General features: G+C 37.9%; 2 protein-coding genes across 2 annotated transcripts in view; one reads left to right on the top strand and one right to left on the bottom strand.

The window, feature by feature from the left end:
- Nucleotides 1-773: 773 nt before the first annotated feature.
- ERLEC1 (endoplasmic reticulum lectin 1) lies at nucleotides 774-25,284 on the bottom strand. The gene is made up of 14 exons (XM_034427384.3): nucleotides 24,889-25,284; nucleotides 20,674-20,778; nucleotides 19,602-19,682; nucleotides 18,915-18,992; nucleotides 18,693-18,756; nucleotides 13,945-13,985; nucleotides 11,867-12,090; nucleotides 11,098-11,227; nucleotides 10,121-10,282; nucleotides 7,361-7,420; nucleotides 5,907-6,031; nucleotides 5,302-5,379; nucleotides 4,786-4,861; nucleotides 774-1,797 (listed from the first exon to the last, which is right to left on the bottom strand). The coding sequence occupies exons 1-14, from the start codon at nucleotides 25,063-25,065 to the stop codon at nucleotides 1,726-1,728; spliced, it is 1,473 nt and encodes a 490-aa protein (XP_034283275.1). The 5' UTR covers nucleotides 25,066-25,284; the 3' UTR covers nucleotides 774-1,725.
- Nucleotides 25,283-27,403, top strand: part of ASB3 (ankyrin repeat and SOCS box containing 3) — a 58,016-nt gene continuing 55,895 nt past the window's right edge. Inside the window, exon 1 of the mRNA XM_034427385.3 lies at nucleotides 25,283-25,963. Coding sequence (XP_034283276.2) covers nucleotides 25,881-25,963 — 83 coding nt within the window. The 5' untranslated portion in view covers nucleotides 25,283-25,880. The remainder of the gene's footprint in view (nucleotides 25,964-27,403) is intronic.

The following is a 27,403-nucleotide window of genomic DNA, read 5'->3' as shown; positions in this document are numbered from 1 at the left end:
ATTGATACTAATTAATTAGGAAGTTCGGTTGTCTTTTTCTGTGAGGCATTTTTTACTTCCCTATTTAGGCAGACCTGGAATATCTAGATGATCTCCTATGCAAATATTGACCAAGACTAATCCTGCTTGGCTCCTGAGATCAGCTAGGATCTGTCCCTTACTTAGGACCTATAACTCCTTGATCAATCCCTAGCTCCAGTGGAAAAGCTTACTTCCCAGACAAGACTATAAAATAGCACCAACCATTATTGGTTGAGACTATTGTAAAGACTACTGCCACATATTGGGGTAAGGGAGAACTGTGGAGGAATTACTTGGGATGGATAGAAAAGATTAATCTCAACATGGCAAAGTGACAGAAAAATCCAAACTAACTTTTGGGTAAGAATTTGAATCAGTTATTCTCCTCCCGATTGTAAATCTGATCCACATCAACTATTGATCTATTGCAACAGTGATATAAAAAAATTCCTCCTAACTCTGATCATCATCATCATCATCCCACCAGAGAAAATCAGATTTAAAACATTTTTACAAAATGAGTGTTTATCAGGGTTAGAAAGCATGTCCTGAGAAGGCACCTTAATGTCTAATACCAGCAAGGACAGGGCCAAAATAGAGTTACTATGCAAAAGCTATTGTACTTTGGACTTATCTGGTGGGCTGATGCATTTATAGAAAATATAATACTGAGCAAGGTGGAAGAAGAGTCTGAGTGCATGTGAAGTGGATAAAGTTCTGGAAGCCGCATGAATATACCTACAAGAATTGCATAATGTGGCAAGACATATAATTAACAGAAGCTGCTACAGTGCAACATAACATAATATCAATTTCATTCCAATTAAATTGGGAATGGCAAGCACTAGGCAGAAGAATCTTCAGTCTTCCAGCTACTGATCTAACTGGAGAGAGAGGGTACTTCCTGGAATGATTAGAAAGGCATTAGGAAGCATCTCCAAATCTGGACTCATTAATTTAAGAAACTTATTGTAATACCTTATGTAAAGAGATGGAAGTATCTTCAACCACTTAGTTTCCTTCATGGATCACAATGTATAGCAAAGACATAAGAGAGATCTTCTGGTAAAAATTAATCACTGATCATCTGAACAGATCAGAAAAACTCCTATGCAAAAGAAACCAATGTAATAGAATAACAGAGTTGGAAGGGACCTTGGAGGTCTTCTAGTCCAACTCCCTGCTCAAGCAAGAGACCCTATACCATTCCAGACAAGTGGCCGTCCAGTCTCTTCTTAAAAGCCTCCAGTGATGGTGACTCACAACTTCTGAAGGCAAGCCATTCCACTGGTTAATTTTTCTTACTGTTAAGGAAATTTCTTAACAATAGTTCTAGGTCGTTCCTCTTCTTGAAGTAAGGACAAATTTCTTAACAATATTTTGATATATTATCAAAACAGAATCTTATTTTCATCTTCCATAAAGTGAAAAAGTAAATATTAAGAGAAATTCCATTCTGTGTTAGAGTAAATGAAAGAGTCCAAGATTAGATTTTTTTAAATTTTTAAAAAGTTTATCATAGTCTCTTATATACATATAATATTCACAAAATAATCCACAATAGTTTTTTTTCTTTCTGTCTGTCTGCTGGTGAATTCCTGTGACTCTGTACTTCTTTTCACCCTTGGTTCACAAGGAGAACTGCAGGTGTACTTTTCTTCCTTCAGCTTTGTGGTTCTGAATGTCCAATAATTTACCATGTCATTAACTTGGCACAGAAAGCAATCCATATTCGTCTGCTGTATCCAGAATTTTACAGATAACTGGTGACTCTACCTGGAAAGAAAAAAATGTTTACAAAGATGTTAGTCACAATGAAACTGAGCAAAGTAAGTCATGAAAAAAAAAATCAAATTGAACAACTGTGACCAAAAAGCTACTATAAGCTTAGTGCTCATAAAACTGATGCTCTAGAGTTAGAAAAAGATAATGCTGTATCTGGGGATAATCTTGCAATCAGAATATGACCGGTCAAACATTTTGAACACCTTATGTATTCTCAACAAGGCTCCCCAAAAAAGTTAAATCCCACGGACTTGCTCACAACTATTTTAATTAACAGCCTGTGTAGAGGTCTTAAAGTTTTGGCTTAATTGTGCCCAATGTTTTTATTTTTTTTAATTTTATTTTTTATTGGTTAAAAATAACGAACAAACATAGATACAACAATGCAACATACAAAACAAATAAACAAATAAAGTCATGACTCCTTTTTCCAATTTGTTACATCGGTAGACTGTATTTATATTCTTATCTATACCTCTATATGTTTACGTATAAGACAATATCATAAATTCCATGTTAAATTAACTATCTTTCTTAATTGGTACCCAATTCTTGTCTATGAATTTTGACCTCTGTTTTGTGTCCCTATTTTTGTATTCCTTTCTTTTTCTCCAACCAGTTATACCATCTCTGCCATACTAAATAATAGTCTGTTTCATCTTTTTCCTGCAATTCTTTCGTAAGTCTATCCATTTCTGCACATTCCATAATTTTGTTGATTATTTTGTTTTCCATTGGTGTGTCTTCATGTTTCCAGTTTTGAGCAAAGACTATCTGTGCTGCTGTTAATATGTAGATTATTAGATATTTTATTTCTTTTTCGTAATGGCCTGTAATTATTCCTAATAAGAAGATTTCCGGTTTCATTTCCAATTTCTGATTTGTGATTTCTATTTGTATCTTTATTGCATGCCAGAATTGTTTTGCCTTCTGGCATGACCACCACATATGGTAGTAAGTTCCTTTTTGTGATTTGCACTTCCAGCAAGTTGAGGAGGTATTCGGAAACATTTTTGCTAGGTGCGCAGGCGGGAGGTGCCACCGGTAGAACATTTTATATATATTCTCTTTGTAGGGTATAGACATTGTTAGTTTATAGTTTACTTTCCATAATTTTTCCCATTTGTCCAATTCAATGTTATGTCCAAAATTTTTCACCCAAATTATCATATTTTCTTTAACCACTTCTTCTTCTAATTTATATTTTAATAAGTAATTATAAATTTTAGTTATCAATTTATCATCTGTTCCTTGTAAAATTTTGTAGTTCATATGGCTCTTTTTGGAATCCGAATTGTACCAGGTCTGTCTTGTACCTGGATTCTATCTGTAAATATGGCCACCAATGTCTATACCCTGTTCTTTCAGTTCTTGTCTTGATTTTAACTCTCCTCCACTGTTCAGCAATTCTTTATAGGTTTTCATTTTCTCCTTGTCCATGGCATTCGGGTAGATCTACGCCTCCATGGTCGATAACAATCCTGGAATTTTATTATAATGTACTTTTCTAATCTCTTGCCATGTTTTATATAGTGCTTCTCTAATAATGTGTCATTGGAAGTATCCATGATGTTTATTTCTCCCTTCCCAGAAAAAAGCGTGCCAACCTCTCTGCAAATCAAAGCCCTCTAATGTTAATATTCTTTTGTTTTTAAGCTCTATCCAATCTCTTATCCAAGTCAATGATGCAGCTTTATAGTACAGTTCCCAATCCGTTAATCCTAGTCCTCCTTTCTCTCGTGTATCTTGAAGGTATTTTATTTTAATTCTTGCCTTCTTCCCCTGCCAATGCGCCAATGTAATATTCCCAATTGTTCCCAATGTTTTTAACATTTAAATATTTTATTTGGGATAAAATATATTTTTGCAAAAACTAAAAAAAAATCTGTCGGTCTTCCTGGGTACTTCAAATAGGAAACATGACCAGACAGACTAATTCTGCTTTATTGTAAGGCTAGGTTAACAGAATCTTGCAAGTCTGAGCATACAAATCTCATGCTATCTCCTTTATATCTTGAGAAGCTAAGGAGGGTCCCTTCTTAGTCTCTTTCTACACCCATTATGCAGCTGTGGGCTATGCCCTCACTTATTTGACCATTCCCTGCACAGCATTTCTTTGCCCTAACTCTCGAAGTCTTTTTTTAAAAAAAATTGATTTATATGCCGCCCTTCTCTGGAGACTCAGGGCGGCTTACAATGCGTTAAGCAATAGCCTTCATACTTTTGTATATTTATACAAAGTCAACTTATTGCCCCCATAATCTGGGTCCTCATTTTACCTACCTTAGAAAGGATGGAAGGCTGAGTCAGCCTTGAGCCTGGTGAGATTTGAACTTGCAGTAATTGCAGGCAGCAGATGTAAGTGGATGTTAATTAATCTGCTGAGCCACCAGAGCTCCTAATATTTTTCACACAATATTATAATAGTTCAATGCTATCTTTAATTTTGGGGTATGTGTAGTCTAACTGCAATATTTTTTAAATAGCAACTTTGGCTACCAACATTTTTGTTGTGGGTTCTGATATTAAATATGACCTAAGCAGACCTGAAAGTTCTATCCAATTTGAAATGTACTTAATATCACAGAGACTATTACCAATAAATAAAAACTTATGGAAAAGCATTATAGTACACATCTGACATCTATGCCACATTGTTGTCATGTCACTCCATTCCTAATGCTCTAGAACAGGGTTGTCAAAACACAGCCTGGATGCGTCATGAGCTGGCCACACCCACCCCCGTTTTAGCGAAGGGGAAAAAAAATCACAATACGTCATGTGACGTGATGCCACGAGCTTGACACCCCTGCTCTAGAAAAACGCACCGTGTCATATTTCCAAAGGCATTAGGTCCATATTAATGAAAAATTACAAGTTTATCAGAACTTTCATGTTTCTCTAGATGAAATACATTTTTCATGGGAGATTTTTCCCTTAGAAGTCAACGTAGTTTAGATCAAGATCTCAAACACATACCCCAAGAATATACTGGCAGGAATGAGGCTCCACCATATATATAGTTACAGCATGAGGAGAGTCAGATTCTTTGCACCTTAAAACAGGAAAGTGTATTAATAGACAAAGCAGATTAAGAAAATGGTTAACAGACTTCTTCAAGCTCCAAGATTTTCCGTTAGTATAGTGGCCTATGAATCATCTCTAAAGATGATGCAAGACTTACTGCAATATGAGCAAAGAATTACGCTTTTAGATAAATAACATTTCCCAGTGAATCTGGTATTTAGAAGAGCATTCTTGTAGCTCAGAATTGCATGGTTCTCTTTGAGCTTGGTTGTTTTCTTGTGGACATTTCATTACCCAAATAGGTAACATCATCAGTGCTAGCACTTGCCTTGCAGGTAATTCTCAAATTATTGTGCCCAATAATTAGTAATGGAAAATAAGAGCACTTTAAGGGTTCAGACATCTTTTTTCCTTAGGATACATATAGCTCAATTAGTCAGTACAAACAGTATTTTAAGTGTAACTCACTTCAGTCTCACAGTCACTTGTCGAGGTTTGTCAGTTAAGTCACAAACATCTCCATTGCCATAGTAGTGAGATACCATCCTGTCAGGAAAGTTACAACTTAGACTCTGATTGCAATAATCACATTTAAAACTCACTGCTTAAGGTCCAAAGCTTAGAGCTTTCATATTTGCTTTCAATTACTATAAAATGTATGAACAAAACTCTCAACTAGAGTTGAATATCAAAAAAAATTATACAATATTTAGGACTTTTAGATACCTTGCATTTAAATTTAATTATTTTTGCTTATCTCAAATATGTCTTCAGTACAAAAGAATATAATATACAATCCATCTTTACAACCAGCATTTCTTAGAAAGGCAGCAATACCCACCCATCCATCTATAGGTGGGCTGATAAATATTTTTCCAAGATACAGTGAAGGGGCATCTAAAAATTTAAAAGCATGAAATACAATATTATGCAACACTGAAAATTCCATCCTGGGTTGGATAGTGAAAGAAACCGGGACTTAAAAGTCAGCTGCAGTCTACACTTATTTTTACAAGTACAAAGCAGCTTGTACTTCTTTCTAAGCCATAGTTTTAAAGCCAAATTGTGCATACTTGACTGTTTGCAGGTCATCGTCTTTCTGGTGATATGTTCTAGCCACATTCTTTTGTGCCCATTCAAGGTGTTCCTCTTTGTTCCATGTCCCCACAACTATAGTTGTTTTGCCATTTTCTTTATCCTAAAATAAGTAATTTATTTTCTTGGTAACTTATTTAAAAATTCATGCATAAGTCTGTATTTTAGACCACCCTAAACAGAAATTCTAAGGTAGACAATAATCAATATTCATGCTGTTGTGACAGTTTCCATATGGTAAAAATACCCTTATGAATCCAATTGGCTTCAATTAGGCTTTCCCCGTTATATTTAAATGGCAATGGTTTTAACTAACTAGAAGTCTGTTTTTCTTTTGTTTATCCTTAGTTATGTCTTGATGAGCATGTTCTGCTATTCTTAGTAAAGGGTGGTTGGCTGAATGAAGACAGGAAGGAGGATCTGGGAATTAGTAATGTAATAGGTGACTTTAAGTCGTATGATCCCTTTCCCCTTGAGCAATAGGAGTGATTAATTATGCTTGGACACCTCCATCATAACAAACTGAAAACCCTCTTCATGGTAAGTGTCCAACAGTCCATTCTTAGCATTTACGGTATTATGAGGCAGAATTAAAGTAACATCTCTAACCACCCAAATGCTACCATTGCTTTAATGCCTGGCTACTGGTTTGTCCATCCTGGGTTGACAATATCAGAGACAGACCAAGGTACATAACTGAATATTGGTCCATTTTTATTACAGCTGAACCTCATACAGTTATAGCTTGATGCAGCTGCATGTGTTTTGCATGCAGTAGGTGTCAGATTCTATCTTTGAGAGTAGACAGATGTGAAGATTGCTGAAACCCAAAAGAACTGTTCCCAGTTTATGTAGGTCAGAGATAAGGAAGATGTTACTCTTTATTTCATTCTGAAGGGAATGCCCAGAGAGAAGATAAATGCAGGAGCGGATAAAAAGAGAAAATCTGAAATGGACAGAAATGAAAGGGAAAATATTTTCAAAAACCTTTCTGACCAAAACAATCCTGAAAAGGTTTTGAGATGGGAGAAGAAAAGATACTATGTACAATAAAAATAGATTAAAAATAGGAATAATCTATCTCCTTCCCCTTCCCTGACTCCTTGGGACAAAATTAAAAAAAGACAAAAAAGGGGTGGGGAAGGGTAGGTGACGAATGAATATTTCTGCCCATTTCGGGGATCAAGCCACAGAGTTACCTGTATGCGGTGCTGAACAGATCACCTCCAGGGCAGAATGCTGCGTTAGGGGAGCCAAAGATCTAATATAGTGTTAGGTGACTTCCTATATTTCACCTCTATAGAGCCCAGTAGTAAAGGCAACAATGAATTTAAGAACTTTAAATTTGTACTTTCATATTCTTCTTTATGGACAAAAACAGAATCATGTAGCCATCTAGTGGAACAGACTACCAATGATTATTTATATATACCTTGTGATACTGATGCACGTACTTGCCATAGCAGAATTCATATCTCCACCAGCCAACACCCTAAAAGAGAAACAGGTTTATAACATTTAGACAGAGTAAAATTCAGTAGTACAACTACTAATATATTTTGTGTATTTTTATTTCACCCTTATTATTTTTATAAATAAGTCAAGGGGATGAACATATCTAGCACTCACCATGTGAGGTGGATTGGATTGAGAGAGAGTGATTGGTCCAAAGTCACCCAGCTGGAATTCATGGCTAAAGCAAGACTAGAACTTACACTTTCCTCGTGCCTTAACCACTAGACCAAACTGAAATTAAATAAGCCACAATTTCCACTTTGCTCTGTTCTGGAAGCTTAGACAATTTTAATCTATGAAATGTGCTTTGCCAAAGTTTTTGAGATAAAAGGATAAAAAGGTGATTTCTGGTCTCATGCTAAGACTTCCTTTACAACACTTTTATTTATACAAAATATGCAAATTAACAAAATTGACATTACACAGAGTAAGCCTTCTGTACTTATGTTATAGTTCAGCACCCAAGTTATATTGACCAGAAATAGATTGCTCACCATGAGAACTAGACTGATTAGTATTTGTTCTAGTCTGACAAACAGTACTGCTTAAATAATTCCCTCTACCCCATCTGATACTTCTATTTCACTTTCTGTATTGCAAAATTCCAGTTTTATTTTGAAACATGTATTAAAATTGAGTATCATTAGATTGTAGGCTCTTGGGATATTAAAAAATGCATGCAGTACAAAACAATGCATTTACTTCCAAGTCATATATTGTTTTCCTTAAGATTTAAGTTAACTGTTCCCTCTCCTTTTCCCTATTGATATACAGAAAACCATATCAAAATGAAGAAGAGCCTCCTTTTAAACTCAGAATGGGTGTTCTAATGCTTGGCACGCATATGCCCAATATTCTGTATTATGAATGAGAATAATTTAAGGGTGCCTTAAATTATTCTATGGGGAATATATGCACATATGTAAAATGGAAAAGATGGGCATCATCTGCCTCTGGACATTCTCTTCCTGCCAATTTTCTAGACATACAAACTGCACTATGCTGATCAGCTGAGCCTGGAAAAAAGCTGAGGAAAATAAAACCATATTAGATTTATCATATACGCTCTCTTGCACAGAGATAGGATTATAATCTAGTAGGAAGCAATTGGGGTTGGAATGAAAGGAAAGGATAAAATGGTTTCCGGGTAAAATTGGGCTTAAGCAACCTTAGTTGCTGAAGATTCCTGGATTGTTCAAGATCATCAAAGAGAAGATGGCACAGAAATCATTATACTGGGAAAAGTATGGCAAGGGATTTTTCTGTCTGTTACAAATGCCTGGAAAGAGTGTAGAAGAAGACACCAAGCAGAACATCAAGATTGTGCTAACCATAAAAGGTTGCCAGTTGAGTATTAACTAAAGCCTTTCATTAACTTTTTGGGGAAATTAACAGCAACTACCGTTTAAGGTAGGCACACACATGGTGGCTCAGTAGCTAAGATGCTGAGCTTGTTGATCGAAAGGTCAGCAGTTCAGTGGTTCGAATCCCTAGTGCTGCGTAACAGAGTGAGCTCCCATTACTTGTCCCAGTTTTTGCCAACCTAGCAGTTTGAAAGCACATTAAAAACGCAAGTAGAAAAATAGGGACCACCTTTGGTGGGAAGGCCAAAGTGTTCCGTGCACCTTTGGCGTTTAATCATGCCAGCTACATGACCACGGAGATGTCTTCGGACAGTGCTGGCTCTTTGGCTTTGCAATGGAGATAAGCACCGCCCCCTAGAGTCAGGAACGACTAGCACATATGTGTGAGGGGAACCTTTACCTTTTTTTTTAAAAAAAAATTTTTTTTGATTTATATGCCGCCCTTCTCCGGAGACTCAGGGCGGCTTACAATGTGCTAAGCAATAGCCTTCATCCTTTTGTATATTTATACAAAGTCAGCTAATTGCCCCCACAACTGGGTCCTCAATTTACCTACCTTAGAAAGGATGGAAGGCTGAGTCAACTTTGAGCCTGGCGAGATTCGAACCTGCAGTAATTGCAGGCAGCTGGTCTTAATAACAGGGTGCTTTAGACCACTGTACTACCAAGGCTCTTCTAATATAACCTTACTGATATATTAGTAAAAGTGACATGTTATTGGTAGAGGGTTAAACTCAGAATGGTAAATGCAATTAGGTAATAAAACAATACATTATGCTGTTCTGAAGGCAGAAAAAAGGGGAGTTAAATTCTATTTAAATGTATTAATAGGGATGTCTATTACCTCATTGAGTCCATTTGGTAGAGTCCAATCTCCTTTTATCCTTGATTATGCTATGAATAAAGACCCAATGTGTTGTCTTTTCTTTGGCTGATCCCAAGAATTCCTTAAACCATACATATGTTTGGAGAAATGGCAGCCAAGAGAAAGCTTTTTGAGAGCTACATTTGGGAAAATGTGATCCATACACACTGAGTACATATTTGTTTATAAAGTTTTGGACTTTTTAAAAAAGGAATTGTACGCAAAAGGGAAACATTGGAGGTAATAAAACTATGAGTAGAACCTGTTTGAGACTCTCATGAGGGCTATTTTTTAAAGTATTATAATTATTTCAGAAACAGGTATGTATAAGCCTCATAAAGTCTGCTTTGAGATATAGAAAATCACTTCCATATCCGGATTGTATACAAACCCTGCAAATCATATAAAATATATATAAAAAAAAGTTCATAAATTGTGATTCTCTCACCCCATGGAAGCAATAAGACCCACTAAGAAATTCTTTAATGAGCTGTTCATCTGTCAGTTTGGAGATGTGTGTTGTTCCAACTGTTAAGAGCTGGGAGGTTCCAACAGCAACCGGCTTGTGGAAGGAGGAAAATTTTTCTTCTTTTGCTGAATTGATTTCTTCCTGCAAATTAAAAATTACTAAGATTTAAAGACAACTGATGTTTCCTTACCATGCACATTAAGATTAATGCCAGGGGAGCCTTAGTCAGCATCCTCTGTCTGTATCAGAAAATACTCACATGCCGCACTCACATTATAGTCTTAAATATATAAAATATTAATTTCAGGGACCAAATTACAATATATAAATGCAAGCAAAAAACCCAAGGAATGCAGTGTTCTAAATGTGAATGTTTTTTTTTAATCTAATGCTCTCCAGTTATGTTTGATTACAATTCTGTTATATCCAGGCAACAAAGCTATGGCTGCTCTAATGTAATGATAATAATGTGTCAATCTCACAATCTTCTTTGCTTCTGCATACTAACAATGCATACAAACAGGAAAAATAACTTTGGTTTTGTCTGAGAGGTATATAAGAGCAAGCATAACATAAATAATATACACAGAAGTCTTCTTCCTCTTTGTCAATATTAGGTCATCCACTGATGTTAAAGGCAGGCAGATTCAGAACTGACTTAAAAGGGTTTATGAGGCTCAATGGCTGCTAATTAATAGTATGTGTGCAAGGATATGGATTATTCCCTTCAGGTTAATTACTGTACTTTTCTTGATTAATTATTTTCATATTTGTTTTTGTTGTTATTTGCCACCCAAAGTCATCTGGAATTGAACAGCCTTCTAAATGTTTTCTGGTTTGTTTTTTTTTTTAAATAGTATGTACACATATAGTAACAAAAAAGCCAGATATGATAGAGGGTGGTTGCAATTTATGCCCCAAACATGACATCAATGCCCGCACTTCCAGTTTCCAACCTCTTTGGCTCTTCTAAATGGCATCTTCATCATTTCTTGCTGCTGTTCTAGATGCTCCAATTTATGAGGTTTAAGTGGTGATCCTGGCAGCGACTGGCAAAATATGTCATTCACCGGGGAAGCTCTGAATCTGTCCAAAGAACAAGAAAAGTTTATACTGAGCTTCTCAATAATCACAGCATACAGTGGCTCAGAGTGTAATGCATATTTAGATAAAGTAGAAAAAATGCACCTAAGTCCATCCAGAATGTTAAGATGGTATTTTAGTATAGTGTTATAGGCACCTAAGCTTTCAATTGGTGTGTATGAAATGGCATACACTGGTGATCTGTGGGTCATAGGAAAATATCACATAGGAATCACATGTTTAAATCATAGCCTGGAGTGCAATATTAAAAAAGCTAAAATGTATTTATTTGTCATGTTTGTCTGGTTAAGTCCACTGACTTCTCTCTAGCTATGCCTGTAAAAGTGAGGCAAGCATTCTTGGATATAAGAAATACAAATAACGAGCAGTCATGCAGAAAGAAAGAGGAAAAAGTGGCAGAGAAATAATATACCATGGATTAGTGATCCCCTTATTTTATAGGGGGAAAAGGACAGAACTTGCCTTGAGTACTTCATTTTGTAAGAGTAAAGTAAATCTCACCTAAAGCAATAATCTGGAAACACTACTAAGAGTGGTGATAAGAAGAATTAAAAAAGATAGTTATAGAACATTTTATTTTAATTCTAGCCTACAACGATAGCTGTTGTCTCAATTCCTTACCTGTATTTAGGGTGGCTGCATAACAAAGGAGTCAAAATAACCACTTCATATTCACAAGTAGTGATTTCAGCCACAGAAAGTATCTCGTGCTTTGCTTCTGGGTGGCAGACGTACATCACTGTGCTTGATCTGGGAAGGTTTTGTCTCAGGCTACAAGGTGTGCCATTTCCCATTCCTACAGGAAAATATGGAGTCATCTGCCCTTCTATGTTTTTTGTTGGAATCTAGATTTGTAAAATATAGAGAGAAATATAAGCATTATCTTGGAAAGTGATACAAATAGTCTTTCACCATAGAGAAAACCAAATGGTCTGAATGTAATCAAAAGTACTAAGAAATTTACAAAGTAAATGGTTTACTAGACATTACATAAGAAACATTCTAATTCGAAATTGGGAAAAGATCAGTAAAAATATTATATTAAAACACCATGCTGGATATCTCCTGTGGAAGCATTGACATATCCCAAACTTTATAACCCAACAAAGAAATTAACATACAAGGATTTATTGAATGTACAGAGTAAACTAAAATCCAAACAGGAATTGAACTCATTAGGAATACAAATAGATTGGTGGACCTATTTGCAGATCCAATCCAAATTCAAAAAAGGAAAAGGCATATATGTGGAGTTACAAAAATTAGATAAAATTTTGATGGGCCAAGAAAAAGGCATGATTTCAAAAAGTTATAAATTACTAATGGACTTAGAGATAAGTGATGAGATAATCAAAGACACAATGATTGCTTGGGGGAAAAATTTTGGGTACCCTATTCACTTAGATAAATGGCAAGGGATATGGTGGGAAAATATGAAATTAGTAGTCTACATGACCTACAAGGAAAATATCTATAAGATGATATATAGGTGGCATCTCTCCCCTGATAGACTGGCTAAAATGTTTGTTGGACAATCGGCGGTTTGTTGGAAATGTGGGCAAGAAAAAGGCACGTATTATCATCAATGGTGGACATGCCAGGAAGCAAAAAAATTTTGGGGGATAATTAAAAAATGATTGAATGAGATTTTAGAACAAAAAATTGAATGGTCACCAGAGACATGCTTGCTCGGCTCCAAACCGGATAAGATCAAGAAAGATTCATGGTATTTAGCTCTTCACATTATTACAGCAGCGAGATTGATATACGCTCAACATTGGAAAAACCAGAATATCCCATCAGAGGAAGCAATCATAAAAAAGATCCTGGATTGTGCAGAAGCTGATAAATTAACCAAAAAATTAAAAGATAAGGACCAAACACAAACATGTTTATTCTGGGAGAAATTATATATTTGGCTAGAGAAGAGAATATCATAACCCAAAATAAATATGGAAGGATTGTTAAGGAGGAAACTATATTAAGTGAGGTCGGTTAGACCTAATTGATATATTAAGAGAGATGAGTTGCTCTATCTCCCCTGGAATGTAATATTATATTGAATACTCAGATATGAAGGTACCATCTGTACCTATCACTTGTGTGTTATTTGTAATGTTCTTTTTGTTGTACGTTATTTATATGGTGTATTGTTATTTTTTTGTTTGTTTTTAAAGGAAAATGTAAATAAAGACTATTAAAAAAAAGTACTAAGAAATTTATTTACTTCTTAGTAACTTTTTTGACATTGTCTTCTGTAATAAGGCTCCCATCCTGTTGGTGCTTGGAGGACTAAAAAAAGATCTTGCTATTCTTCCAGGCCTTGGGCTAGGCTGGCTGGAACCCCCTGTGCTGCATGGAGGTGGTGGGATATTTATGGTGTCTGCTGGGTTTACTATCTTGTTCTTTCTTTTTCTTCTGGTCTAGTTTGGTTTTGTTGTTTGTTTCTTCTAATTACACTGGTTTCAATAATATTTAGTATATTGTGAGCTTCCCAGAGTTATTTGGAGTTGGGTGGCATCAAATTGAATAAATAAATAAAACCACATTTGTCAGTATTATTTTTTGTCTTATGCTACAAGAAAAGCAAGCATGCATTAACCACAATGAAAAGTGGAACTACAGAAATTTAAGAGCAGATATGAATTACTAAGAAAAGCTGGCTATGGGATAAGTGAAATTCCAGATTTCTCACTTGCCTCTTTTGCAGTATCTTTTTCAATTTCGTTTTCTTCTTGATCTGGAAAATATTGAGAAAAAAACACCCCTCTACTTACCACCAGTAACTAATACTTGTATTTTCATTTCTCTATACCAGAAAACTAAATCTTTTGAAAGAAATATTTACTTTTAGCACAATTCTAATACTTGACTGAGTGTAACATAAAGTCGGTATGGAATAAGATAGTATGGCTATTCAAAGATAAATTATTAGTTATAGGTTTGAGGATCTTGATTTGATTCAATAATTATGAAAAAGTACAAATGCATGAACAGGCATTTTCATAAAATGTTAAAACACAAAGAAGTACCTTGGCCTTATTTTCCATCTGTGAGCTTAGCTGAGGGGAATATAGAATTCATTTATTATCTTATTCATTTATTTATATCCCTTTATTATTTTCACAAAAAACTCAAGGTGGCGAACATATCCAACACACCTTTCTCCTTCTATTCTCCCCATAACAACTACTCTGTGAGAGAAAGGGACTGATTCAAGGTCACCCATCTGGCTTTCAGACTAAGGAAGGACTTGAATTCATGGTCTCTTGCTTTTTAGTCTGGTGCCTTAACCACTAGACCAAACTGACTCTCATATATATTATATTATGGTAGCGTGCACAAAATGCTACACATTCCACTTAATTTTGGATTTTGTATAATTTTAAAATTCTAATTTGTATGGTTTTAATACTTCAATATATTTAATTATTTTTCTATTTGTTTTTATAATCTGTAAACTGCCCAGAGCTGCCCTATAGGGGAGATGCTGTGCCCCTGTATGGCTTAACAGCTGCCATACTAGTAAGTTAGACACCAGATTCAACAACACCATGAGGATTATAAGTGGATGTATTAAAGCCATTCCAATTTGCTGGCTTCCTGTTCTGCGCCAAATAGCACTGCAATGCACTAGTGAGAGAATACAGAAAAATTGTGAACAATTCACTCCTTCTGGTGCATGCCAACCTTCCTCATTTATCAGCAGGAAGACTCAAATCTAGGAAGCCCCGACTGGCACTTGCACAATATCTGCCCAACAACTTTAACATCAATTCCCAATGGAAAGCCAAATGGGTCACTGAATGACCAGTTATAGGAAGACATATAAATGACCCACAAAACAGGTGCCACGTCAGCAATGGACAATCCTGAATAGGATTCACACCTCACATGTTGTCTGTTGGGACTCTGTATAAATGGGGTATAGTATCCTCCCCTCGGTGTGACTGCGGGGTCCCATTTCAAACTGTAGATCACATAGTGACTGGCTGTAAGCGGAGGGCATATATTGGTCCAGTATCTGATTTTTTAAAATATAAACAATGCTGCACTTCAATGGTTAAATGGCCTAGACATTGATATTTGAACATAGATCTTTTTGACATTTGTGTTTCATTGGGCTCTACTAATCTAGTTGAAATGTTAATTTATTTTGCTAGTCCATGTATGATATGCCATACGCTAAATAAATAAATAATTCCTCATGCTACTCTGAAAAGAAGCTACTCTGAAAAACTATGAATCAGTTCTCAACAAATGAACCAGCAAACATGTGGAAAACTCTTAAAAATATCACTGGTTACGGCAAACCCCCTTCCCAGGCTGAAGGAAATCAACAACTGGCAGATGACCTGAACGTGTTTTACTGCAGGTTTGAAAGGAAACTACAGCCACTAATCTCCACAACCCCCATCTCAGACACATCAACAACAGCCAAGTCTCCTACAACTGACCCCATCCCATTGGGTTCCCAACCCCTAGTGATCACAGAAAAGGAAGTGCAAGACCTATTTCACAGACAAAAGCCAGGAAAAGCTCCAGGCCCAGACAACTCCTTAATTAAAAGTCTGTGCTGACCAATTGGCCCCCATCTTTACCCATATCTTCAATAAATCGCTAGAGATGAGCTACGTTCCTTCTTGCTTTAAACGCTCCACTATCATCCCAGTGCCGAAGAAGCCCACCATCAAGGAACTGAATGACTACAGACCAGTTGCTCTAACATCTGTAGTCATGAAAACCTTTGAAAGGCTAGTGCTGTCCTACTTGAAAACCATCACGGATCCACTGTTAGACCCCCTGCAATTTGCATACCGATCAAATAGATCAACAGATGATGTTGTTAATATGGCTCTGCACTACATGCTACAACATCTTGAATCTCCAAAGACCTACACAAGGATCCTCTTTGTAGACTTTAGTTCAGCATTCAACACCATCATTCCAGACATTCTTCTAACTAAGGTAAACCAGCTAGTAGTACCTGAACATACTTGTAAGTGGATCATAAGCTTCCTAACAGACAGGAAGCAGCAGGTACAGCTAAGCAGAATCACATCAGATACCTGTACCATTAGCACAGGGACCTCACAAGGCTGTGCTCTCTCTCCACTTCTCTTCTCTCTCTATACCAATGACTGCATCTCAAATGATCCATCTGTTAAACTACTGTAAGTTCGCGGACGACACAACAGTGATAGGTCTCATTTGAGACAATGATGAATCCGCATACGGGAGGTTGAACAACTAGCCACGTGGTGCGACCGGAACAATCTGGAACTGAACACACTCAAAACCATAGAAATGGTGGTGGACTTTAGGAGAAACCCTCCCATACTACCACCTCTTACAATACTAGACAACAGTATTGTATCAAAAGTAGAAACCTTCAAATCTCTAGGTTATACCATATCTCAAAACTTAAAATGGACACCTAACATCAAAAATGTCATCAAAAAAGCACAACAAAGAATGTTCTTTCTGTGCCAACTCAGAAAGCTCAAACTACCCAAGGAGCTGCTGATCCAGTTCTACAGAGGAATTACTGAGTCTGTCATCTGCACCTCTATAACTGTCTGGTTTGGTTCTGCAACCCGACAAGACAGACACAGATTTCAGAGGATAATTAGAATTGCAGAAAAAACAATTACTACCAACCTGCCTTCCACTGAGGACCTGTATACTGCGCGAGTCAAAAAGAAGGCTATAAAAATATTTACAGACCCCTCGCATCTTGGACATAAACTGTTTCAACTCCTACCCTCAAAACGATGCTATAGAGCACTGCACACCAGAACTGTTCTAACAAGAACAGTTTTTTCCCATCACTCTGCTAAACACCATCACTCTCCTAAACAAATAATTCCCTCAACACTGTGAAACTAGTTATTAAGTCTGCATTACTATTAATCTTCTCATTGTTCCTATCACCCATCTTCTCCCACTTATGACTGTATGACTGTAACCTTGTTGTTGGTATCCTTAAAATTTATATTGACTGTTTCCTAATATGATTTGATTGCTTATTTGTTCCCTCTGACTATCATTAAGTGTTGTACCTTATGATTCTTGATGAATATATCTTTTCTTTTTATGTACACTGAGAGCATATGCACCAAGACAAATTCCTTGTGTGTCCAATCACACTTGGCCAATAAAGAATTCTATTCTATTCTATTCTATTCTATTCTATCCTATCCTATCCTATCCTATCCTATCCTATCCTATCCTATCCTATCCTATTCTTTCATGTAATTGACTAATTCTTTCTAAACAAGGAATCAAACAGCAAGATAACATCAGTATACAGATAGTCCTCTCTTAGCAACCATTCAAAGTTACAATGGACCTTCCCAGAGTTACTTAAGATTCATTTTCGAAAGTGCCAATGACAACCTCTGTGTAGTCATGTGATTACATTTTGGATACTTGGCAACTGGCTTGCATTTATGACCTTTTGCAGGGTTCTGCAGTCACATGACAGTGATTTGTGATGTTTTTTGTTGGTTTCCAGTGTTTACTTCCAGTTTTTGACAAAAAACACCCACTGGAAAAATGGGTTCAGTTAACGACCGCAGTGTTTCTTTAACAATCATGATGTTTGCTTAACCATGACCACCAAAAAAAGGTTGTAAAATCAGATTCAGTCATGTGGTGACTGCTTAAGAACCACATGATTTACTACTGTACTTCAAGGCTCAGTAATAGTTGTAAATTGAGGACTACCTGTATGATAAAATGAAAAAAGAGGTAATTAATGAAGTTTAACTTTTACTGGAATCACATTTTCACTGAGAATTAGAGAAGGTATATTTTCTATACAGTTTAAGCCTTACTCTTATTATTTTCTTTCATGAATAAGTCATAATGGCTATTTATTTATTTATTAGATTTGTTTGCTGCCCATCTCTCGAGGCAACTCTGGATGGCTTACAACAATAAAAGCCAGTAAAACCATTACAAATAAATAGTTCTAATAACAATGAAGATTACAATTAAAAAGGTAGGGAGAAAGGAACCAGGGTACACAGGGGGGGGGAAGGTGGGGTCTTCACTTAATCCGTAAACCACCTCCAGCGTGATACACCCTTGTTCAGAGCCAGGTCTTCGGGCCCTAATAGGAGGTCAGAAGGATGGAAGCGGATCTCACTGGGGGGGAGGGGGGTGGCGGCGGAATGTTCCAAAGGACAGGCACCATGGCAGAAAAGGCTCTTGTGGACCCTGCCAGCCAAAATTCCTTGACAGAAGCATGCCCCTTCTGCTGGCATAAGTAGGGCAGCTCAATCCCAATGGGGTGAGATAGTTAACTTAGTTCAGTTAACTTATATGGCTTTAAATTGCATGCAGAAGCAAACTAGCAGCCAGTGCAGCTCACGGAATAACAATGTAACATGGGCCATTTATCCTATTTTATTCATTAGCACTTAAAAACAAAGTAACCCACCTGGATCTAGTGGTGGGCTCTTTTTCAGCGTATTTCCAAGATAATATTCTTGAATATTTATTTTCTATAAACAAGAAAGACATTTTCATTTATTTTCATAACCATCTCTTCTCCTCCAATGATTTAATCTTTGTTAAAGCAATTATTTAGAAGGACCTGAAGTTTAGTACAAAATGCTAATTTAATGTTTTTTTAATATATTTGAGGTGAAATTATACATACCTGCCCAGTTTCTTTCTCTTCGTGATACTGACGAATGTGTTTACCATGACAAACTTCGTAAGTCCAGTATGATTCAATCTAAAAATATATTCCATGAATTGACACATATATTCTGATTTTGGACAGTCAAATTAAACAATTTAAAAGGGTTGAATATTTACATTATGCTACAATCTTAAAGAGTATTTTTATAAAATGAGGTATTGTTGGCAAATAATGCCAGAGAAATTATCTAGAATGTAAAAAGTCATTCCAAATGTATATTGGAAATGGGAACAATATGAAGGGATGTTGTATCACGCTTGATGGACATGTAAAAGCTAAATAATTTTAGATTCAAATACTCACAGGAATACAGAGCATTTTAAAGACTAATACTCAATTACAGCTAGAAGTTTTTGTTTCAGGGCTTATGAATACAGCTAGAAAAGAGTCATGGAAGATTATTTCAATATATGATTACTGTGGTGAGACTATTATATGCACAAAGATGGAAAGATTCTGCACTACCCACCATGTAGGAACATTTTTCTTAATATATATGTACATTTTTTAAAATAAAAGCTATTCTAAAAAAACTTCACAGGAAAGTAATACAAATTTTTACGTAGTATATCAAATTTATAAGTGTTTAAATCAATTTATTCGGGATTTAGAACTACTTATCTCAAACCAAAGTAAACATACTCTATAAGAGCAGCTACTTTGCTTGAACAGAGGTTCCAACAGTTCAGCTGGGCTTGGCCCTTTATAATCCTTTTCCTCCTCCTAAAATAAAAATAATTGGATAGCATTATTATCTTGAATGAATTAAGAATATTAGGAATTTTATTAATTGTATATGCACTGTATAATTTATTTTATTACATTTCTAAAAATCTACAGGAAAAAACAAATTACTAGAAAATAAATCAAGAATTTATAAACCCAAGGCCCAAACCAGCTTTCATATTTATTAGAAAGTTAATATTTCTATTATTCATGCAACAGAATATCATAGACTTTTTCAAAAACTGAACAGGATTCAATCTGAATTTCTTCAATTCAAATTCAAGAAATAGAACATGATCTAAAAAACCATTAAACTATCTGAAGAATTTATGAATATAAACACCAGATATACCTTCCCTGAATTAAACTGCTTTTGAATTTTGCAGAATAGTTTTTACAGCATAAATCTTTACTAAGTTAATACATGCCTTTTATGGCCATGTTGTGACCTACAAAGGCTCACCCTTTATAAAACCACCTATAAAACAATATTATTTCCTAATATCAAAAAAATTAACAGCTAGATAAAATTATCAGCATAATATTGCTTATTTGTCCAAGGATTTTATTTGATATCTCAGTAGCCTATTGTAAATAAAAACATCTTAATAACAGATATGACATATTCTATTTAATCAATATATTGAGCCAATTTTAAAATGAGATTACTTTATATCACAAATTAAATCATTTTCCAAAAGAATTTGGAGTATAGATGGCTCTTAAAAGATACATGCTTTCAAGACTATACTCAAACTGAACAAGTTAAAATGCATTTTATGGTGCATGTTTAATTTTTAACACAAGGTATTCTTTTGCCAATTATCAATTAAAACATCCTTATGTCAAGTTACATACCTGGCATGTTAACAATTCACAGTAATTAAAGAACCATGCTCTTGTATTGGATTTAATTCCTTCTGTGCATCTTAAATATTTTATACACCACTTATTGTTAGTTTCTATAATCGGGTCTAGAATAACTTGCCTCATCTCCATTAGCTAATACTGGAAGAATGCACTTGTATTTTTCTTTATCTGCTGTTGTCATAATGATGTAATAATCTTCTTTGTATAGAACCCCAGCAGTAGGCTTAAGGGGAAGAAACACAAACAAACATTACTAACAAGCAAGTGGGCCTTTGTTAGCTAAAAATTAGTTTACAGACTTGCTATATACAGTATTCGGGTCTATACTTAGAGCTACAGAAAACATCATTGTTAAATAAGCCATTTGATTAAGATGCAAGCAGTGTCATGTTTACAAATGAAATTTTAAAGCAAGCTCCCTTTCTACCCCATGGCTAGAGAAGTTAAAAAGACATTCGATTAATTATAAATAACATATCACTGAGTGGCTGTGGTTTCCGACGTCCCGGTATAGTCAGTTGGTGCCATCACTGACTATTGGGGGCGAGTCGTTGGCCCCCACGGAGAGGGCTCACAACTTGGGTGTCCTCCTGGACTCACAGCTGTCTTTAGAAGAGCATTTGATGGCTGTGGCTGGGAGGACTTTTTATCAGGTCCGCCTGATTCGCCAGTTGTGGCCCTTTCTGGATCAGGACTCGTTAAGTACAGTCACTCATGCCCTCGTCAGTTCCCGCCTGGACTACTGTAATGCTCTCTACATGGGGCTCCCCTTGAGGAGCACCCGGAGGCTCCAGCTGGTCCAGAATGCGGCCATGCAGGTGGTTATGGGAGCAACATGGCAGTCCCATGTGATGCCCCTCCTGCGTGAGCTGCACTGGCTCCCGGTAGTCTTCCAGGTGCGCTTCAAGGTTTTGGTTACCACCTTTAGAGCACTCCATGGCTTAGGACCAGGATATCTACGAGACCGCCTTCTGCCACCAGTAGCCTCTCACAGACCAGTACGCCCCCACAGAGAGGGGCTCCTCAGGGTGCCGTCGGTCGGTGTCGACTAGTGGCGCCCAGGGGGAGAGCCTTCTCTGTGGGGGCACCTGCCATCTGGAACGAGCTCCCCCCTGAGATACGGCGGATCCCGGATCTGCGTGCTTTCTGCCGTGCCCTTAAAACTTTCCTTTTCCAGCAGGCTGGCCTGTCCTAACCTCTTTTTAAATCATTTTAAATTTTAAATCTGTCTTATAAATTGGGGGTTTTAAATTTGTTTTCGGGCCATGGTATTTAATATATTTTAAATGGTTTTTAATATTTATATTATGTGTATTTTATCTTGGCCGTTCACCGTCCTGAGTCCTTTGGGAGTAGGGCAATATATAAATTAAATAAATAAATAAATAAATAAATAACAATTATAAAACAGCTTCTGCAAAAAAAAAATTTTTTTTTAGTGCTTGAATAATAGTTGCATGATATGCTCTCAGCTGTACAGAGGGTGATTCATCAGTACCACAGCCTGAAAGCAGGTATCGCTACTACTCATAGCCAACATTTATCACCTTATACAATAAGTAATTGGTCTACATATCTGAGAATCTTCAACACTTATCAAGCATAATTCTCTGGAGACACTCCTTTCCACAGAGGAAATTAGGGTTATGTTTTACTAATTTACAGCCTATCCACATAAATTGTGCACTGTTTGTTTGTTCCTACTGTATTCTTTGCCGAGTTGTTTTCTCCATAGCTTTGTTTCTGTGTGTACATCATGCCCTTTAGCAATTTAGCACTGTAACAAAGCAGAATCCATGAAGATAAACCTTCATAGACCTTGAAAGATAACATTTTTAGACATACATAATTCAGTGGCACGTATCTCATCAATTATGGAAAATGTAATTCTTCTCTAAAAGTATTTGCTCATAAACCCCAAAAAGATGGCCAATAATCCATCTTATTCTGGATTGGTGGCGTAGTGATGCAGTGGTTAGAATGCAGTACTGCAGGCTACTTCTGCTGACTGCCGGCTGCTGACAGTTTGAGTCTCACCGGCTCAAGGTTGACTCAACCTTCCATTCTTCCAAGGTCGGTAAAATGAGGACCCAGATTGTTGGGGGCAATATGCTGACCCTGTAAACCACTTAAGAGAAGACTGTAAAGCATTGTGAAGCAGTATACAATATGCTATTGCTATTCTCCATCAGTGAAAAAAACACACCCTTATTTAAACAATATTTATAGTCTCATACAATGTTTCTTCTGCTTGTTAGGTTTAACCATCATCTATAAAGAAACAAGCAAACAAAAATAAGATGCAGATTAGCACTTGATAATAGCCCTGAAGACCTTGGAAAGGATATTCAAATACCGTGAAGTATCTATAACTACAAAGATCAGAGCAGTGCAAAGCAAAGTATTATCTGTGACACCCTAAGGAAGTAAAAAATTATCTATGTGGTTGCTACGAGTTGGCAACTTGATGGCATGTAATCAATCAAAATATAATGTTTATCAACCTTAATAATAGCTGAGGAATTTTGGGAGTTGAAGTCTACACTTCTTAAAGTTGTTGAGGTTGACAAACGCTTATCTACAACCTTCCCCAAACTGCATAACCTGTAGGTGTATGGCCCACTAGTGGAGAACTGTGAAAATTGTTCAACATGTCTGGAAAAGATCCAGTTCAGTAAGTCTAAAGTAAATAGCTAAGAGGAAATGTTGACTTTAGCTTTAAATGACATTTTGAGCTAGTTTTGATTTACCAAATCAGCCTTTTTTCCTTAATGACTTACATTTTTTCTAATCTATCGCTGACAATTATTTGGGCCACTCTCTCTCAGCCCAATCCACCTCACAGGGTTGTTGTTGTTGTGGGGACAACTGGAATTGTCTTAAAAAAGAATAACAGCAACTTCAATGGTAAAGAGCAACCCTGCTGGATCATATCAGTCATCCAATCTCATTCAGTGTTCCCATAGAGCAGTGATGGCTAACCTTTTCTGGAGCGCGCCTGAACCCCCCAAATGCAATGCGTGTGTGCCCCCCGGCACGCACCCTACCCCAGCACATACTCCGCCCCCGCACATGCGTGCCCCCCACGTGCCCCTCCGCACATGCACACACCCCTCCCCTCATGTGCCCTGCTCCCCATGCATGTGTGGCAGAGACACAGTGATTAGCTGGCCGGTGGGAGGCATGTGCGCATGCGCGGCAGAGCTGAACTGGGACGATGACTCACATGCACACAGAGAGAATGCTGCATGCCACCTGTGGCACATGTGCCATAGGTTTGCCATCACGGCCATAGAGGATGTCCAGTACTGAGTGTTTAAAATAATAAAAATATGATTCTGAAGGATCCTTGATGCTCTCTGCGCTTGCTTTCTTGCAGATGTTTCATTAACCTAACTAGGTAACGTCATCAGTACCAGCACTGATGATGTTACCTAGTTAGGGTAATGAAACATCTGCAAACAAACAAACTCAGAAGGCACCAAGGACCCCACATTTCAACCCTAAACTACAAATATTCTGTTTTATAGATGACTCTGAGTGACTCGCTGTGCATGACACAAGGAGCTCGCCTTCAGTGTGAGAAAGTGCTTGGAGCACAAAGGCTCCACTAGGTACAGGAACTGACAACCCCACAGAGATCAATCACTGTTACTTTAAAAAAAAAAGAGGAAAGACAACACCAATTCAAAATGCACTGACAATGTCTCCTTGAATGGTGACGAAATGTTTGCAACCAAATTGCAAAATCTCCATTCCCACCCCACTCCACTCGCAAGGATACTGCAAAATCTCCATTCCCACCCCACTCCAGGGAAAGGATACTGCAAAATCTCCATTCCCAGCCCACTCCAGGGAAAGGATACTGCAAAATCCCCATTCCCACCCCACTCCTGGGGAAAGGATACTGCAAAATCCCCATTCCCTCCCCTCTCCTGGGGGAAGGATACTGCAAAATCCCCATTCCCTCCCCACTCCTGGGGGGAAGGATACTGCAAAATCTCCATTCCCACCCCATTCCTGGGGGAAAGATACTGCAAAATCTCCATTCCCACCCCACTCCTGGGGGAAGGATACTGCAAAATCCCCATTCCCTCCCCACTCCTGGGGGAAGGATACTGCAAAATCCCCATTCCCTCCCCACTCCTGGGGGAAAGGATACTGCAAAATCCCCATTCCCTCCCTTTCAGTTCGAGCCAATCTTAGGAAAACTAGCCAACGCCGGTCCGCCTCTCCTCTCTTCCCCAGGGTCCCTCTTCCCGCCGCTCGCCCCCTTCCCCTCTGTTTCTCCCGGTCTTTTAAAAGTCCCATCTCCAGCCAGAGAGCCACCCACCAGGATGAATTCTCTGCCCGGCCAGTTTACTCGGAAAGGCACGTCGTCGTTAAACTGCTGGAGGGACCGGCTGCCCCCGACCGTCGTCGCCGCCGCCGCCTTCGCTTCCAGGAGCCCCCACAGCAAGAGGTTCACCAGCACAGCCCCCCTGCGGGACTCCGGCTTTCTCCGCTTCATTCTCTGCGGCGGGAGCCAGTCCGACACGGCCGGCAACTACCAATCATCTAACGCCCAAAGAAGCCGGCCACGTCTACTTCCGGAGGAGGAAAGCACGTGATTAATTTTTTTTCTCTCCCTCCGCTGAAATCCTAGAGCAGAGGTCTTCAAACTTGGCCGCTTTAAGACGCTGGCTGGAGAATTCTGGGAGTTGAAGTCCACAAGTCTTAAAGCGGCCAAGTTTGAAGACCTCTGTCCTAGAGTTACCGGCAGTGGAGTTTAGTTTCCGCTGCCCTCGGCTTTTATGTATTTATTTTTGTTGTTGTTGTTGTTTCGGTTGCCCAACGGGGATTAAAAAAATAAGAGCGAAACGCACAGATCCTTAACACCTAACACCTCAAGCTAATTATTTTTGTGGTGCTGAGCCTTGTCACAACCACGAATGGCCTTCAAAGAGACTTTTTTCCTCCCATCCTCTCCTTGAAACACCCCCGCTTTCCATAGAATTCGGCTCTTTCTGGCTAAGATTTCTTCTCACCACACACACACCGGTCTGCTCCTATCAATCTTTGGCCAACAATTACCTCGGCAACCACGTTTGTATATAGGCCAGGGGTGGGCAACTGTGGCCCTTTTACAACCTGTGGACTTCAACTCCCAGAATTCCTGAGACAGCCAAGCTGGCTCAGGAATTCTGGGAGTTGAAGTCCATAGGTCATAAAGGGGCCATATTTGCTCATCTCTGAATAGGCTACTATATCAGATTAGTTTGGGGAGTCGAGTCTTGGAATCTCGGAAGCGCAGGTTGGGTGTGACTCTTCTCTCTGCGGTGTTCTATGGATTTTTCCTCCCGCGGGTCCCGGCCTCTGGTCAACATCCGGGGCAGCCGGAGCGCGTTGCCTGAGGAGACGAAAGGAAGGTAAGACGCTGGAGGGACGAGGCGGGGGAGGGAGCGCCTTCCTCATCTCCGAGACCGTGTTTTTGTTTTGTTCTGTTATGTTCCGTTCCGGATGGTCTGGTGGAAACCGCCCCCCCCCTTTTTTAAAAAAATGTCTCTTGAGACCGAGAAATCCGTGGTTGCGAGGGGTTTTGCCGGGCTCCCCGTGGTGGGAAGTGGAATAAAGATGCTTTAGTGGGAATTGGCAGTTGTGGCGGTTTCGCAGCGCCCGGTCTTGCGCCGTGGCGGCAAGAGAGAATGGATGAAGCGATGTATTGTCGGCTATTGACCAAATCTACCTCAGAAGTTACGCGGGTTCCCTGTGGGGGTGGATCATATATGGCAGACCGCTAACCGACATCAAGAAGAAGAAGGAGGAGGAAATAATAACAGGGGAAGGAAAAAAAAAGGAAAATGAGGGGAAGAAGGAGTAATAGATTAAGAGATAGGGGAAGAAGAATAAATTAACAGGTGGAAGTCCACTATGAAACAATGCTTAAAAATGATAAGGTATTTATAGGTTGTATGTTGTGTAAATGTCAAATATGTATTTTAATAAAATTAAACATTAAAAAAAATAGAAATAGAAATAGAATTCTTTATTGGCCAAGTGTGATTGGACACACAAGGAATTTATCTTGGTGCATATGCTCTCAGTGTACATAAAAGAAAAGATACATTCGTCAAGAATTATAAGGTGCAACACTTAATGATAGTCATAGGGTACAATAAGCAATCAAATCATATTAGGAAAAAATATAAATTGTAAGGATACCAGCAACAAGGTTACAGTCATACAGTTGTAAGTGGGAGGAGATGGGTGATGGGAATGATGAGAAGATTAATAATAGTGCAGACTTAGTAAAAAGTTTGACTCAACAGTTTACGTTCCTCATTTGGAATAATGCGATTATAATAAAAACAAAAATTTCACATCCTGTTCATATAGTGACCATTCAAAGTTACAACAGGCCTGGAAAAAAGTGACTTATGACCCTTTTTCACACTTATGACCATTGTAGCATCCCAGTGGTCACGTAAACCAAATTCAGATGCTTAGCAACGGACTCATATTTATGACAGTTGCAGTGTTCCAGGGTCATGCAATCACCTTTTGTGACCTGACAAACAAAGTCAATGGGGAAACCAGAGTCATTTAACAACCATGTTACTAATGCAACAGTTGCAGTGATTCACTTAGCAACTGCAGCAAGTACATTTGTAAAATGAGGCAAAATTCACTTAAGTGAAACTTAACAAATGTTTCACCTTGCAACAGAAATTTTGGGCTCAACTGTGGCTGTAAGGACTACCTGTACTTTGAACTGCCAAAAGCAAATAAATAAGATCCAGAGCAAAGTCTAACCCGACTGTAAAGAAGGATTCATCTCTAGATCAGTCCAGGTACAATGTTTTTGACGG

This window comes from Pantherophis guttatus, chromosome 1 (assembly GCF_059756535.1).
Source record: "Pantherophis guttatus breed Tessera chromosome 1, ASM5975653v1, whole genome shotgun sequence".
NCBI classification, from domain to species: domain Eukaryota; kingdom Metazoa; phylum Chordata; class Lepidosauria; order Squamata; family Colubridae; genus Pantherophis; species Pantherophis guttatus.
The sequence above is the reverse complement of the archived record's forward strand: the minus strand, read 5'-3'. Positions and strand labels throughout refer to the sequence as shown.

Excerpts from the sequence above, each read along its gene's own strand:
- ERLEC1 (XM_034427384.3), bottom strand. The coding sequence starts at position 25,065 with ATGAAGCGGAGAAAGCCGGAGTCCCGCAGGGGGGCTGTGCTGGTGAAC. Across the intron at positions 10,283-11,097 it reads CATTTAGAAGAGCCAAAGAG|GAAGAAATCAATTCAGCAAA; the intron begins GTTGGAAACTGG and ends TTTAATTTGCAG. Across the intron at positions 4,862-5,301 it reads CAAGTGACTGTGAGACTGAA|GTGCAAAGAATCTGACTCTC; the intron begins GTGAGTTACACT and ends TCCTGTTTTAAG.